Source organism: Glycine max, chromosome 16 (genome assembly GCF_000004515.6).
Source record: "Glycine max cultivar Williams 82 chromosome 16, Glycine_max_v4.0, whole genome shotgun sequence".
Taxonomy (NCBI): Eukaryota; Viridiplantae; Streptophyta; class Magnoliopsida; order Fabales; family Fabaceae; genus Glycine; species Glycine max.
The window spans coordinates 23,985,091-23,999,501 of NC_038252.2; the positions used below are offsets into that span (position 1 = coordinate 23,985,091).

The 14,411-nt window shown below is 34.5% G+C and overlaps 1 protein-coding gene and 1 pseudogene across 2 annotated transcripts; one reads left to right on the forward strand and one right to left on the reverse strand.

Annotated features, from left to right (window-relative positions):
* Positions 1 to 1,110: 1,110 nt before the first annotated feature.
* LOC106796432 (protoporphyrinogen oxidase 1, chloroplastic-like) lies at positions 1,111 to 9,210 on the forward strand (annotated as a pseudogene).
* A 2,827-nt stretch (positions 9,211 to 12,037) lies between these two features.
* On the reverse strand, positions 12,038 to 14,411 carry LOC100305832 (uncharacterized). Of its 2 annotated transcripts, NM_001250405.2 has the most exons (3): positions 14,177 to 14,411; positions 13,547 to 13,839; positions 12,038 to 12,837 (listed from the first exon to the last, which is right to left on the reverse strand). In NM_001250405.2, exons 2-3 carry the CDS (start codon positions 13,818 to 13,820, stop codon positions 12,581 to 12,583), a joined length of 531 nt encoding a protein of 176 aa, NP_001237334.2. In that variant the 5' UTR covers positions 13,821 to 13,839; positions 14,177 to 14,411; the 3' UTR covers positions 12,038 to 12,580. The 2 variants fall into 2 exon arrangements, with proteins under 2 accessions (NP_001237334.2, XP_040866098.1); XM_041010164.1 differs by lacking the exon at positions 14,177 to 14,411 and having other exon boundaries at positions 12,311 to 12,837; positions 13,547 to 13,845.

Genomic DNA, 14,411 nt, shown 5'->3' on the forward strand with positions numbered 1-14,411 from the left:
TATTGTTGCATGTGTATCATGGAAATAATGTGGGATGTCTCCTTTATCCCCGAACCGCTGGCCAAACCCTAACATATACCATGTCCAACCATTCTACAAGCTTTGAGCCAAAATCCCAACTTACCATAATCCTTGCCCTTGGAAGAAAGCAAAAATGGAGAAAAATCCCAATCAAAGAGTGGGAGAAAGCAAAAAAGAAAGAAAATTCATGGTCAAAGATCGGAAGAAAACAAAAGAAATATGCAGAAAGGTCTTTGGACCAGACAATATCTGAACAATACAAGATTGTCTCCACCAAACAAAAAAAAAAAGGAAACCACGATCTAAAGTGGTCCTCTCCCTTTGATTGCCAACCAAAAATCCTGTGCGTCGGTGACTTATTCGCCTCACACTAAACAAAAACAGAAAAGGAAAAGGCCAAAAACTCTCAAAGCCAAATTTCCCACCAAAAAACACCATTCCCAAAGAAAAGTCCTATTGATCCATGATCACGCATGTAATCTTTGATTTGATAGGAAATGATTTGCAAAATCAAGTCATGGCATATCTATGGTTCAGAATTAGGATGAAACACTTACCTATGTGAGATTGATACACTTTGAGTGATTTTCTTCTATTTTTGTTGAACCCAGTGTTTCCTCTAAATGGTCATTTAGAAACAAAATGCTAACATCCAAAATCTCATTTATGGTTATGAGAAGATTTCATCAGCATACTTTCCTTCCCCGGTAGACACATTGTTTTTCATCCAAAAAAGCATATATTGCTCTGATCAGTTGGAAGTTTTGTCTCTTTACTGAACCATGTTCGCATTTTTAGTGAAGAAAACATCGAGACTATTTTAGTCTCACAAGTTATCCAGAAATATGTAGGTCTGAGTTCCTCATTGAGGATACGTAGGAGCAAGAGCCTCGCTTTTGTCGGCCGCCCCACAATCTTTGTCATACTGACCCTGCGGTCATGTGACATGCGGAGACAAATTATGTGTACACACCCCCAATTGATGTGGATAAGGAAGTATTAGGTGCACATGTGAGCACAAAGGGTAGCAATGCTGAAATTTTTGTCCACACATCAGGGGAAGAACATGATGGTAATGTTATATCGACTATGGGGTTGTATGTGCATGGTGATAATTGTACATGCTTGGTGGCCTTAGGAAACATACATGATGGGGGGTCCATCATACACAACGTCGCTTATGTAGATGATGTAGTAAGGGTAAGTGTTCTAAAAATTTATGACGGTGACAATGTAGTCCCATTTCCAACGTTAGAAATTAAGTATGTCAAGTAGGCCCTTGACGCATTCATTGCATGGACGACAAATCTTGTGAAACTTGTATCACATGAGGTAATTTTTATTATGTTTAACATGTATTAAGGCAATCGTACATTGATGTAAATTAGTTACTAACATTACTTTAATTCTTCTTTTCATTCTTAATATAGGATTCACATGTTACTCCTAAGAAAGTGGATGAACATGTTCAAAGAAAGAATGATGTTGGTGCAGAAGATCCGTTGTGTCAGTTGATTAGGACCCTATATGACATTTACAACAAGCCTGTTGAGTTGTTGTGGGATGGGAGTAAATATGGGATTCCAAATGCGGATGCATCGTTCTTCTTAACATTTTCTTATGTAAATGAAATAGTAACAGGTGAAAAATGGTTGAACATATCTACTCTATAGTTGTGCATGATGTAAATAGATTCTATACGATTGACTATTAATTAATATTGATTATAACATACATGATTTTCAATTTTTCATTTCAAATGATCAAGATAGGTTTATGGATGAGTGGAGTTTGACCTTAGGTCATGGTTTGGTGTATGGAATCCCAACGTGAGGTCTACCTAGGAGCTTACTTGAATCAGTAAGTAAAATTTTTCAAATGCATCTATAGAATGTTTGTATTTTAAGTACCTAATTATTTTCAAATGTAGGGCCCATTGGCAGCTGCTTGTTTTGTGCCCTACGAAGGATGTTGTCGTTTGGTTCTGTTCGTTGCATAAGAAGCCTGATAATCATATCAAAGCTGTAGCTAACAAGTTAAGTATTATATCATAAGTCCTTTAATATATTGTAAACATCGACACATTAATATTTTTGTCCTCATTTACACATTGACTTTTTTTTATTAAGCAGTGCAATGAAGACATTAAAGAGCAGTTTGGATGGCCATATTGATAAAGTTGCAACGCAGTGGATTGAAATAAAAGTTAGTCATATAATGAATGTTTATTTCTGACTAGTGATGTTTTGTATGTTTGTAATTGTCTGATTCAATCATTTTTTATATTCAATGTAGAGTCATGTTCAAACCGGTAGGTATGAGTGTGGTTATTATGTCATGCACTGGATGTGGAACATAGTAAGTGAGGGGTTGAAGAATGATTTGAGCATGGTATATTTACTTTTAAGAAAAAATTAATTATTGAGTATCACTTTTTATTCATTTCTCATGCACACCACTAATGTCTATACGTTAAATTTTGTAGTGGTTTGGTGTTTGCACGCCATTAGACATGGAGACCATGACAACAATTCGCAAGAAATAGGCAGCATATTTATAAAAGTTATAAACATCTAATGTACATACCTTTAGATGAGATAGGAAGGACCACTGTGGTGTATTCGATGTTTGAAGTAGTTGTTATGAACAACTTCGTACACTTATTGACAATTATTTAAGAATTAATATACATATTTCTTTATTTCATTTTCTCTACAACAAAGCTCTTGGACAAAGCATTGCTATCACAATTGGTAGGTGTGTCAATAGGATAAGTTATTGTTGCACGACCAAACTGCCCATTTTACAAGTCATTGTGTAGCTGAGGATGTCGATAGTGTTGATGATAGCCCAATCAACCTAAACAAATATGAGGTTCGACAACTACATTGATGTATCTTCATGTGAAGTTGTTATTTATAATTTGTGTTTATTACCAATTTTTGAACTAATTCATACTTCAAATTATATGTTTTGTTGCATCAAAATTACTAATGTGTTGCATGGATGCAGCATTGTGTACGCGTTTCTAAGTTCAACAAGTGCCACGTTATTGGAAAGAGGTACATGTCTATCTAAACTATTGTAACTTCAGAAAATTATATATGGAGAATGAAGGTAGGTTTGTGCCAATATACCTATGGTTGATGTTGATGTTGAGGTTTTTAATTTTGTGTTAATATTGAATGCATAAAGTTGTTTCTTACATAGGCGTGTCCAATGGGAACATGGTTATGAAGCTTCATCACAGCCCTATCATTGTTGTTGAAAGTTCTTTTAATATAAGTTCCATTATTAATAGGTTTTTTAGCCTTAGTTTTTCAAACAATACTTAGGCTTCCCTGATGCAGGATTTGCATTAATAGAGTAGGATGAGTCCCTTTCTGGTGCATGTTGGAGTAGTGGTTATGCTTATGTTATGCATGTACATCTAACCTCTGTCCATGTTATAAGTTGTTTAGTAGATCTTATTATGGGTTTCCAGGGGTGACTTTCCCAGGTTGTGTCATGGTGATCATAGTCACTTGCTTTCTGATCATGTCGTTAAAGATTTAACATACAAACGTCATACAACAAATTGGCTGTGGGGACAATCATTACCTGGCACTTACTATGGATAGGCTGGTGGTGAGGTTTGTGTTATTTGTGTTTTTTGTGTATTTCGTCCTCTTTTTTTTTCATGCACTAATAGCCTAATAGATAATACTCCGGAGACTGACTTTGTTAGTCATGTTGTATGTTTGGACACACAATTTTACTTTCTTTTGATTAAGTTTTATATGTTTCTCATCCTAATATTTCAAGAGGATCTTTCACAGTGGAGCATAAAGAGGTTGCTTTTTAATGTCCATTTAATTTTTGGGACACGCCTTTGTTGAGTTCAATCTTTTGTTACTAAACTAATTGTTAAACCATTACATACCCAACTTGTCCTTTTATGGATAGGTGGATGTCGACACTGCTAAAGTCCCAGTTCTGGTGATAATTCTAAGCATAATTGCATGGGAGGGGACATGTCAAAACACTTATTTCAGTTACATAGCAGTGATAGCCCAAAATATTTCCTTGGTACCTAGTCCCACAATGACTAGCCCTGGTCCAAGATCTATAATTGAGAGTGCAAGTGTTACACCTATTCATCCAATAGCTGGGGGAACACCCAATGAATTACAACTAGGAAGGATTAATCATGTAAAACCATAGAGTCATGTTTTTCAAGTTCTAAATCCATTAGTGTATACATGTTATAAATTGTTTGGTTCAAATGTTGTCATGTGTAGGCAACATGTTGAAATGTGTGCTATGAAAGAGGTAACTCTTTTTTCATATGATGCCAAATCTAAAGACAATGCTAAGCAATTAATGCAGATAAATAGATTTCCTTTTCCATGTTTGAAATCTTTTTGTGGGAATTGAAATAAGTGAGTATCTATTTCTATTGTTATCAGTTGTTGGTGGCTCCATAGGTACTCAACAAATTTTGTCAGGACTTGGAAAATTGACATGCTAAAAATACTGTCCACAGGTACACAAAGTAACTTTTTCATTTTTTAAACTTTAAATTTCACTGCTTCCAATGGTAATATTTTTATACTTCAGAGGCCTGGTGAACATTGTGAATCTTATCTGTCAATGTTGTGAAAGTATAACTTGTTCATTAGTAATAGTGTTGGTATTTGTGAAGCTTGTGGTCTCATCATGTTCAACCCTATTAATAAATCAAGCTTTTTACCAATCATACTTTCACTAATGAAACTTTAATTGATCAAGCTTTTTACTAAACTGTTGAAGCCACGTGGTAGAATTTAACATAAACAAATTGAAGTGGGGCCTGCTATAGTACAACATATGCTTTTCAACACAATGTGATGACGGGAACTTTAACATGTCAATGGTTGTAGATTAAGCAATCATGCAGTTGAATTGTCCTAAATGATAGGTCCCTAGCTAGTGCCAGCATCTCAGCTTAAATTGGATCATTTACATGTTGATATATATGGGAACTCCATAAAGTCTAAAGTCTTTCAATATAAAATAAAATACTATGTAATTTGTTTTCTTTCACCTTTTTGAGTGACTCAGTAGCTGATACGGTCATCCTTCTAAAGATCCTGCACTAGGGAACTTGTCTTTTGAGCATGATCTAGGGGAGAACCAGTTTATAATATAGACGAGACTTACCATGTAATCAGTGATAAGCTATGTCCCATTTTCTCTCCTATTATGAATTTTCTTCTATTCAACAATTTTTTTTGTTGAAAAATATGTTGCTTACGTGAATTTTGTTATATATAGGGGTCTATGCAGGAGATCCTTCAAAATTAAGTATGAAAGTAGCATTTGGGAAAGTTTGGAGGCTGGAAAAAAAATGGTGGTACCATAATTGGTGGAACTGTCAAAGCAATAGAAGAGAGAAATGGAGGTTCGAAACCACCTTGAGATCTATAATATATATTTGCTCTGGAGTTTCTGGATTTTTGCCATAATATGTGGAGTGTTTCAGTAATTCAATTAATCATGTAGGCGTCCACCAAAACCAAAGGGTCAAACTGTTGGATCTTTTTGGAAGGGACTTACCATGTTGCCTGGTGCAATTTTTGCAAGGTACTACGTGTTCCCTTATTCCAATGTCCTAATTAATTTTCTTTTATTCTCCATATTGATAATCCTAGTGAATTGTGAGCTTGTTAATAGATTAGGCAACAAAGTAAAGTTATCTTGGAAGCTTTCAAGTATTAGTAAACTGGATAGTGGAGAGTACAATTTGACATATGAAACACCAGAAGGAGTGGTTTCTTTGCAGTGCAAAATTGTTGTCCTGACCATTCTTTCCTATGTTGCTAGTACATTGTTGTGTTCTCTGTCTGTAAGTTTCTTCCTCAATAGCGGATTATATGATTTATTTATGTTAATTAATAAATGTTTTATATGTGGAATCTTTTTAACCTGAACCATATGACCTGATGAAATTGTGTACGACTGCAGGTATGAAAGCAAGAAAGTCTTTTGGTACCTAATTGCAGGCTTTTAGTTTTGTTTGCATGCCTTGGCTCTTTGCATGTTTGAGTGTGTTCTGAGTGGCACATGTTGTGCATATGCTTTTGTGCCTACAGTTGCATATGTCTCTATTTATTATCCTTTGAATTTTTCAAAGACAAAATTGATTTCTTGTGCAACCTACCCACACTCGCAAATAATGCAAACAAAAGCACAATAAGTCGTGATATACTTTTACCAGGCCTCAATTTTCATTGCAGAAAAGCTACCATTTTCCCAAAAAACCTATATTTACAAAACATGAATAATTTTGTGCTTTTTCCTTTTAACAAATTATCAGTTGATCGACCATATACATTTTTCAGATTCAAGCTAGAGCAGACATTTTTCAAGATCAGACAAGGGAGTAGGCTTTTTTCATATTCAAACTTAGTAGAGCAGGACTCGATCATAGTGTACATGTTATGCGTATTGTATTAGTCATTAGTGCATGCTGTGAAATATATTGTTTGAGGCTGAATAAACCAGTCTCTTTATATGAAAGTTCCTTATTTATTTTTTCCTGACTAAATTTAGAAATTCTTGTACTTTGTATGGTATCCCATTGGTCTCTTTCTAAATCAGAGGTTTAAGGACATCACATCCCCTATGGCAGGCTTTTACTTGAGTCTAAGAACAAAAAAGCATGTCAAAAAGTAGTGGTTCAAAAATAGCCAAATTTTGGCATGATAATCCCCTATGTAAACTTGAGCATTGGGGGTTGTTGTTTATGACAACCTTTTAATATCTCGTGTAGGCTACTATTGTAGATGCGCTTTCAAAGATTTATTACCCTCCAATTGCTGCAGTTTCCATATCCTATCCAAAAGAAGCTATTAGATCAGAATGCTTGATGGATGGTGAGTTGAAGGGGTTTGGTCAATTGCATCCATGTAACCAAGGAGTGGAAACATTAGGTGAGTATTGATTTTATAAATCAAAAGTTGAGGCTTTCAACACAGTAAGTTCCACTTGTTTTTAATTATTACCATATTCATGTTAGAACTAGGGACTGTGGAGTGGTATGTAGTGCTTTGACAGGTTTGATAACAAGAACATATTTGTGGGTTTGGCTCCAAAGTTTGGCTCTGATACCACATGATGCAAGCTCCATTGGAGCTTGTAGGCCTAGGATCTTCTTCATCAATGGATTCCTTTGCTTCTTGGAAGATAAATGGCAGCGGAATGGAGAAGGAAGAGAGAGAGGAGACGCCACTTCAAGGAGAAGATAAGTCTAGAAGAAGCTCACCACCATAGGAGGCCATGGATAAGAGCTTGGAGGAAAAAGGAGATGAATGAAGGGAGAGGGAGAGAAGAGCACGAAATTTTGTGCTCTAAATGAGCTTTGAAATCTGAAGTTTAATATTCAAATGTTCAAAGTTGAAAAAAATGCACACACATGACCTCTATTTATAGCCTAAGTGTCACACAAAATTGGAGGGAAATTCAAATTTCACTTGAATTTGAAATTGAATTTGTGGAGCCAAACTTTGGAGCCAAAATTTCACTAATTATGATTAGTGAATTTTAGTTATGGTTCAGCCCACTAATCCAAGATCAATTCCAAGATTCTCTACTAAGTGTGCTTAGGTGTCATGAGGCATGAAAAGCATGAAGGACATGCACAAAGTGTGACTATATGATGTGGCAATGGGGTGTAGTAAGCAAATGCTCACCTCCCCCTCTAAAATTTAATTGGATTGGGCTTCTACCAATTCAATTAAATTTATTTCCAACCACACACATCAAATATCCACTTAGTGCATGTGAAATTACAAAACTACCCCTAATACAAAAACTAGTCTAGGTGCCCTAAAATACAAGGGCTGAAAAATCCTATATTTCTAGGGTACCCTACCTACATTATGGAGCCCTAAATACAAGGCCCAAAAATAATGAAACCTTAATCTAATATTTACAAAGATAAGTGGGCTCGTACTTAGCCCATGGGCCCGAAATCTACCCTAAGGCTCATAAGAACCCTAGGGCCTTCTCTTGCATCTCTGGCCCAATCTACTTGGAGTTTTCTATCCAATGCCCTTGCGGGGTAGGATTGCATCATAGCTCATGACTATTCTCCAACTGAGCACCACTTGGAAGGGTTCTACACCCAATGAGAGTCGAGGTTGTGTTGATTGCCAAGCTTTAACATAGAAACCTAGTTAGATTAGTGCTTTGACAGGTTTGATAACAAGAACATATTTGTGGGTTTGACAAGAACTATATACAGCTCATGACTATTCTCCAACCGAGCACCACTTGGAAGGGTTCTACACCCAATGAGAGTCGAGGTTGTGTTGATTGCCAAGCTTCAACATAGAAACCTAGTTAGATTTTTGGGTTACTGTGTGGAAGGAGAAGAAAAAATGCTAGTATATGAATATATGCCAAACAAAAGCTTGGATGCTACCATTATTTTTTGTAAGACTATTTATTGCATTTGAAATATTTTGTTTACGTGCCTTTTTTTGTACACTCAAAATTCTATTTTGAAGTAGACTAATGTAATGTATCATGCCCCTAATGAACTACAAGACTGAAAGTTGTGTGTTCTATTAGACTGGGATATGCGTTTGAAAATTGTTTTTGGGATTGCTCGAGGGCTCCTTTATATGCATGAAGATTCTAGGTTGAGGATTATTGATAGGGACTTCAAAACAAGCAACATTCTACTAAAATTCTGATTGGAGAACTATACCAAAATTACCTCCTAAGGAGTTGTATCTAACTTTTGTCCTTATTTGTATTTTGTCACACTTTACAAAATCATACCAGACAAATCTCTTATTTGTTCTACATTTCACATTTTTTGTAATGCAATGGGTATATGTGTCCATAATATGCACTTGATGGACATTTTTTATCAATCAAGTTTGATGTCTTTAGCTTAGGTGTTGTTGTACTTGAGATTATTAGTGGAAAAAGAAACACAGGATTTTATCAAGCAGATAATGAATTGAGTCTTCTAGGATATGTAAGTATACCGAGTGCTTGTAATACGTTTCATATATGCAACAAACACTACATATTACATTAAATAGCCCCTAATACATTTCACTCTTTGATTCCCTTTCAGGCATGGCTTTTGTGGAAGGAAGGAAAGGCATTGGAGTTCATGGACCAGACACTATGTCAAACGTGCAATGCAGATGAATGCTTGAAATGTGTGGTTATGGGGCTCTTTTGCTTACAAGAAGATCCAAATGAATGCCCCACAATGTCAAATGTGGTTTTTTGCATTTTCTGTATTGTTCAACAACTTTAGCATGGCAGATAGAAGAGGTACACTAATTTTGACTTGTTTCTTATACCATAATTAAGAAAGGAATTTAATTTTATGTATATAGTGATTGTTGTAAGAATTTGTATGTTCAGGAGCTGTCATAATTATTTGATGCTAGCTCAATCTTTATTATAATAAGTTCCATGCCAATTAAGGGGTGCAAGTTTCGTTCTTAGATTGAGTTTCGTTTGAGTTTAATTTAAGTTGTAATTTTAGCTTTAAGTTAAGCTTACATGGGTGTTTTGTTACATTTTTTTAAAATTAGTGTTAGCCTCTTCAAATAAACTCTATAAATACAATTGTCATGACTCTCATTTAATAGATAGACTGAATAAATTGAAGAGTTAGTCTTGTTAAACTGTGAGTAGACCATTGTCCACTCTTTTTGGTTGTTATGTAAGGTTTCAATACCTTTGTAGTGAATTCCAATTTAACTTATCATTTTCTAAGAGTGTAGCGGCTTCTTTATCCTTTTGTATGTATTCCATGTTTTCTATTTTTTGGTGTTATTTCAGTTCTCCCCACTGCTTTAGTAATGACACACACATATATATTGTCAATGACACACACACATAAATTATGAAAAACTGATAATGGAAGGGGTTCGAGACCCTGTATTGGTGTCGATGAATGGGGAGTATAGTTAAAACTATTTTTCAACATATGGTATATAGGATGATGATGGTGATCAGTTTTCACATATATGAGAACTATTACATTTTATGCTTTGATTTGTTCTTGGAGAGAATATTGAAGTGCTTTTGGTTAAGTATGGTAAGGCAATGCAGCATCTACGATGGTTGTTACCTCAATAACTATCGTAGAATGGTTGGATTCTAAAATGACTTCAAGTTAATAGACGTCGTAGAATGGTTGCATTCTACAACGGTTATTACGCAAAACCCGTCGTTGAATGGTACCATTCTATGAAGGTTATTACCTTAATAGCTGGTGTAGAATGATGCTTTTCTATGACGGGTTTTACGTAATAACCGTCGTGGAGTGGCTGCATTCTACGATGACTATTAACTTAAAGTTGTTTTAGAATTCAACCATTATATGACGGTTATTACGTAAAACCCGTCGTATAATGGTGTCATTTTAAAATGTTTTCAAGTTAATAGACATCATAAAATCATTGTAGTTTACAGCGGTTGACAACCGTCGTAGAATCCTCTATTCCACCGTCGTAAAAACATGTCATTCTAGTAGTGGAAGCATAATTACTTTTATATTTTTTTAAAATGTTTTTCCTATGTGTTATCTCACTTAGGCAACGAGTACACGTTGTACTACACATCGCATGCCGACATGTCTAGTTAACAACACGTAAGCAGTTAACGGATTTCAATTAACGGTAGCGATCTTAGACAAAACATTTCAAATATTAGGGACCCGATTCAAAGGAAAAATTTATCAGGGACCAAATGTAAAAGTCGAATATATATCAGGGACAAAAAATATATTTAAGCCTTTAAAATTTAACACTTCTAGAAATTACTCTCTAAAATGTTAAAAGTTTAACACTTTTGAAAATTACTTTTCAGGAAGTGTTAAATTTTTTAATTTTCAAAAAAAATATAAAATAAATATATTTATAAAACTGGATCGTGTAAATAACAATTTAGAGTAACAATGACCTCACTTTTTTTTAGAGTAACAATGGTCTCACTTTTTAGTACGGTAAAATTATTATAAATTAAGAAATGTATAGGCGTTCGGCCCATATAGACATTTTCTTCTCTCTGTGGTTCTCAACATTATTGCGAAGTAATTTTGAATCCTTATTGTTAGTTGTGAGAATTTAGAAGATAAATTGGTAATTGTGAGTGAAGTTTATCAATAACAGAAGTGTTGAAAACTTCAATTTCATCTTCTAAATTCCCAAAATTAACTAGAAAATGTTTACAATATGGTCCTAATATATTGAAAGTTAGGGTTTGTTTGATTTAAACAAAATGAAGGATTAGATAACAATACATTGAATAAAAGCTATCGCTTTTGTTTGACTTAAAAGGTGATGAAGAATAACACACAAAAAGAGAAAAAAAAGCACGAGATAAAAATAAACAAGTTTGTTATTTAGTAGTATAATGGAAATGTTTTTAACTTCAGCAATTTTATTTTTAAGTTTGACACATGTTATTAATTAATTCAATCCCATATACGGACAAAATTAATTAACGTTAAATCCCAAAATTTTAATTAATGAATAAAAACGATGTCAAACTTTTGCACTTAAAATATTTAACAACTTTTTCTTAAATATGAAATTAATCAATTAAACCGTTAAATTATTTAATTATCTTTCTAGTATACCAAATCTGGCACAATTAGAGATTATATTATTATCTTGAGCAAAAGAAAGAGAGACTATATTATCTAACAATGAAAAATTATTTATATTTTAAGTAAGTAGTAGTGTTAATTAATAATATAAATTTTATGCAAAACACAATTAGTTTATGAATAATAATTTTTAATTTCTATACAAAAATTTAACTTTATCTATTTTATAAAAAAAATCAATTCATTTGAATTCATTAATTTCATATTTTATTGAAAGTTATTAAGTAATATAAATACAAAAATTTAACCACTTAGAACGAGATGACACTAAGTGTTAATTTTTTAGACTTATAGGTCTTAACACTTGATTTTTCTGAAACACAAATCATTTGATATTTCCCATCGTGTATAGCAAGTTTCATATCAAATTTCACATAATACATTATACATTATAGGAAATAACTGGAGACTCATCACAGATTTGTGGTTAACTGTAATTGGTCAAAAAGTTAGACAAATGGTTAAACGCTTGTCCTGAGGGTTCTACTTATTTTTTGTGCTATTCAATTATCAATGTTCAGATGAGATCCATGAAATCAGGAGTTGTATATCATATATGAACAAGAGAACGGTTCAATTTTCATATGTGCAATGCAACATAAAAGGCAATGCTGAATGCAATTGCAGTCAATAATGACTATGATTCTTTAAGACTTGCTCTTGTTCCAGTGCATCTGTATGTTTTGCTGTTCAATTCCTACAATCTAAACAGAACAGTTTATCTTTGCCAATGCCAATAGTATCAAAGTAACAAAAAACAAGAAAGAAAACAAGGGGTCAAGTATCATGATCTCATAGATCGATCCCTCACATCATTCAAAGTATGGTTTATTATAAAGCAATAATAAGCTCTACACAGAGCAGCATTTTGGAGTCATAGATACATATTCATCACTTCCACTTCTTGAATCCACCATGCTTGCCGAACTTGCCATGCTTTCCATGCTTGCCGAACTTGCCATGCTTTCCATGCTTGAACTTACCGTGCCCGTGCTGCTTGAATTTTCCATGTGGCATGTGAGCACCATGTGCATATTGGCCATAGGAGCCATGGGAGCCATGAGAGACATGGTGAGCACCATAAGCAGCAGCAGCCGCAGCAGCACCCCCAGCGAGCATTGCTCCCATACCGCCGTGCCCATGAGAACCTGGTGGCAAAAACAGAGAACTTGGTTAAAAAAACTTCCAAGGACAACAATTCTCATAACTAGCAGCACAAAATTTTCCAATAGCCAATGCATAAATCAAACTACTAAGAAATAAGGATAAACAAGAAGAGAACTTCAACAAGCACAAAAAAGTTTCAACTACAGTAAAAAAAGCCAAATCATACATTACTTGAAAAAAGAAAAGTTACTTAAGAGAGTGTATTGTGGATAATGCAAACAAGAAGACAACAATGTCTCTAAGGGACACACACAATTCTAATTACCACTATCAAAGTCAATCTTTCTCATCGCATGAATTTGTTTTTGTAGCCAAACAATCCCTATCTTTTGTATGCAATTGCATTATGGATTTGTCTCCTTAGTTGGACTAAGCATATATTAAAGTAAGAAAAAAAGAATGTATCTACCCTTGATTAAAAAGTAAGTTAAATTTAGGAGACACTTCAAATCAACAGTAAATATATATCCCTTTTCACTACTGTTTGATGGTGGAATATGTTTATATGTACTTTTAAAAGACACTCATGCTTCATCAAAGTTAATTCACAATGCTTCTAAGTAGGCAGCATCACAGATTTTACAACTACAATGGAATTCAGAATTCAATCAGTCAAGTGATTGTGATATCTAACATGAGTAACTTAAAAGATGTAACAAAGAAAAAACAATTGAAAGAAAATATATATACCTGGTGCATGTGATGAACCAGGATAACCAGCTGGGGGGTAACCAGCAGGAGGATAGCCTTGATGTGGAGGGTACCCAGCTGGAGGATACCCTTGTTGTGGAGGATACCCAGCTGGAGGATATCCTTGTTGTGGAGGGTATGCCCCAGGTGGTGGTGGGTAAGCCCCAGGTGGGTACCCATGTCCACCATGTGCTGCACCAGCTACCCCATGAGCAAGGTGTGAAAAAATTCCTTTGTCAGATTCATCATGATGCTTGTCCTTGCCACCTCCCATCTTTCAGAAAACCAAGACCCTGATGATGATAAGGAATCATGCTAGCAGAGTCAGGTAAAATTGTGAAAACCAACAAACACAGAACAGGGAATCTCCAATTCAGTACTAAAGTTTCAAAAAAATGATAAATTCATGTCAATAATGAAATCAATAGAAAATAAAATCAGTGGTCAACGAACAGTGATTGAAGAGATCAAACATGAAAATTCAAAACACTCACGATCTATGATGAATTGGTCATATAGTGAACAATTAGAGAACTATGTAACAACTGTAACATAATTCCATGATTTGACATGTTCAAAAGAGTTATGCAAAAAATTAAATTGATCATGGTGAACAATTAGAGAACTCACCGGTTTGAATTTGCAGAATACGATGTTGTAATTGAGAAAATACAACAGAAACTGAGCAAAAAGAGAGAAATTGGGGATCTTGTATAAAATGTGACTATGACTCGTTAGATTAGATAAGGAACAAGAACGAGAACAAAAAAAACGCGTAACGCATCCTTACGCGTCATTGACGCGGGCAATAGTCATTTGCACAGAGTGCCACGTGGAAGATGCTAATTGCTCTATGTATTCCTCG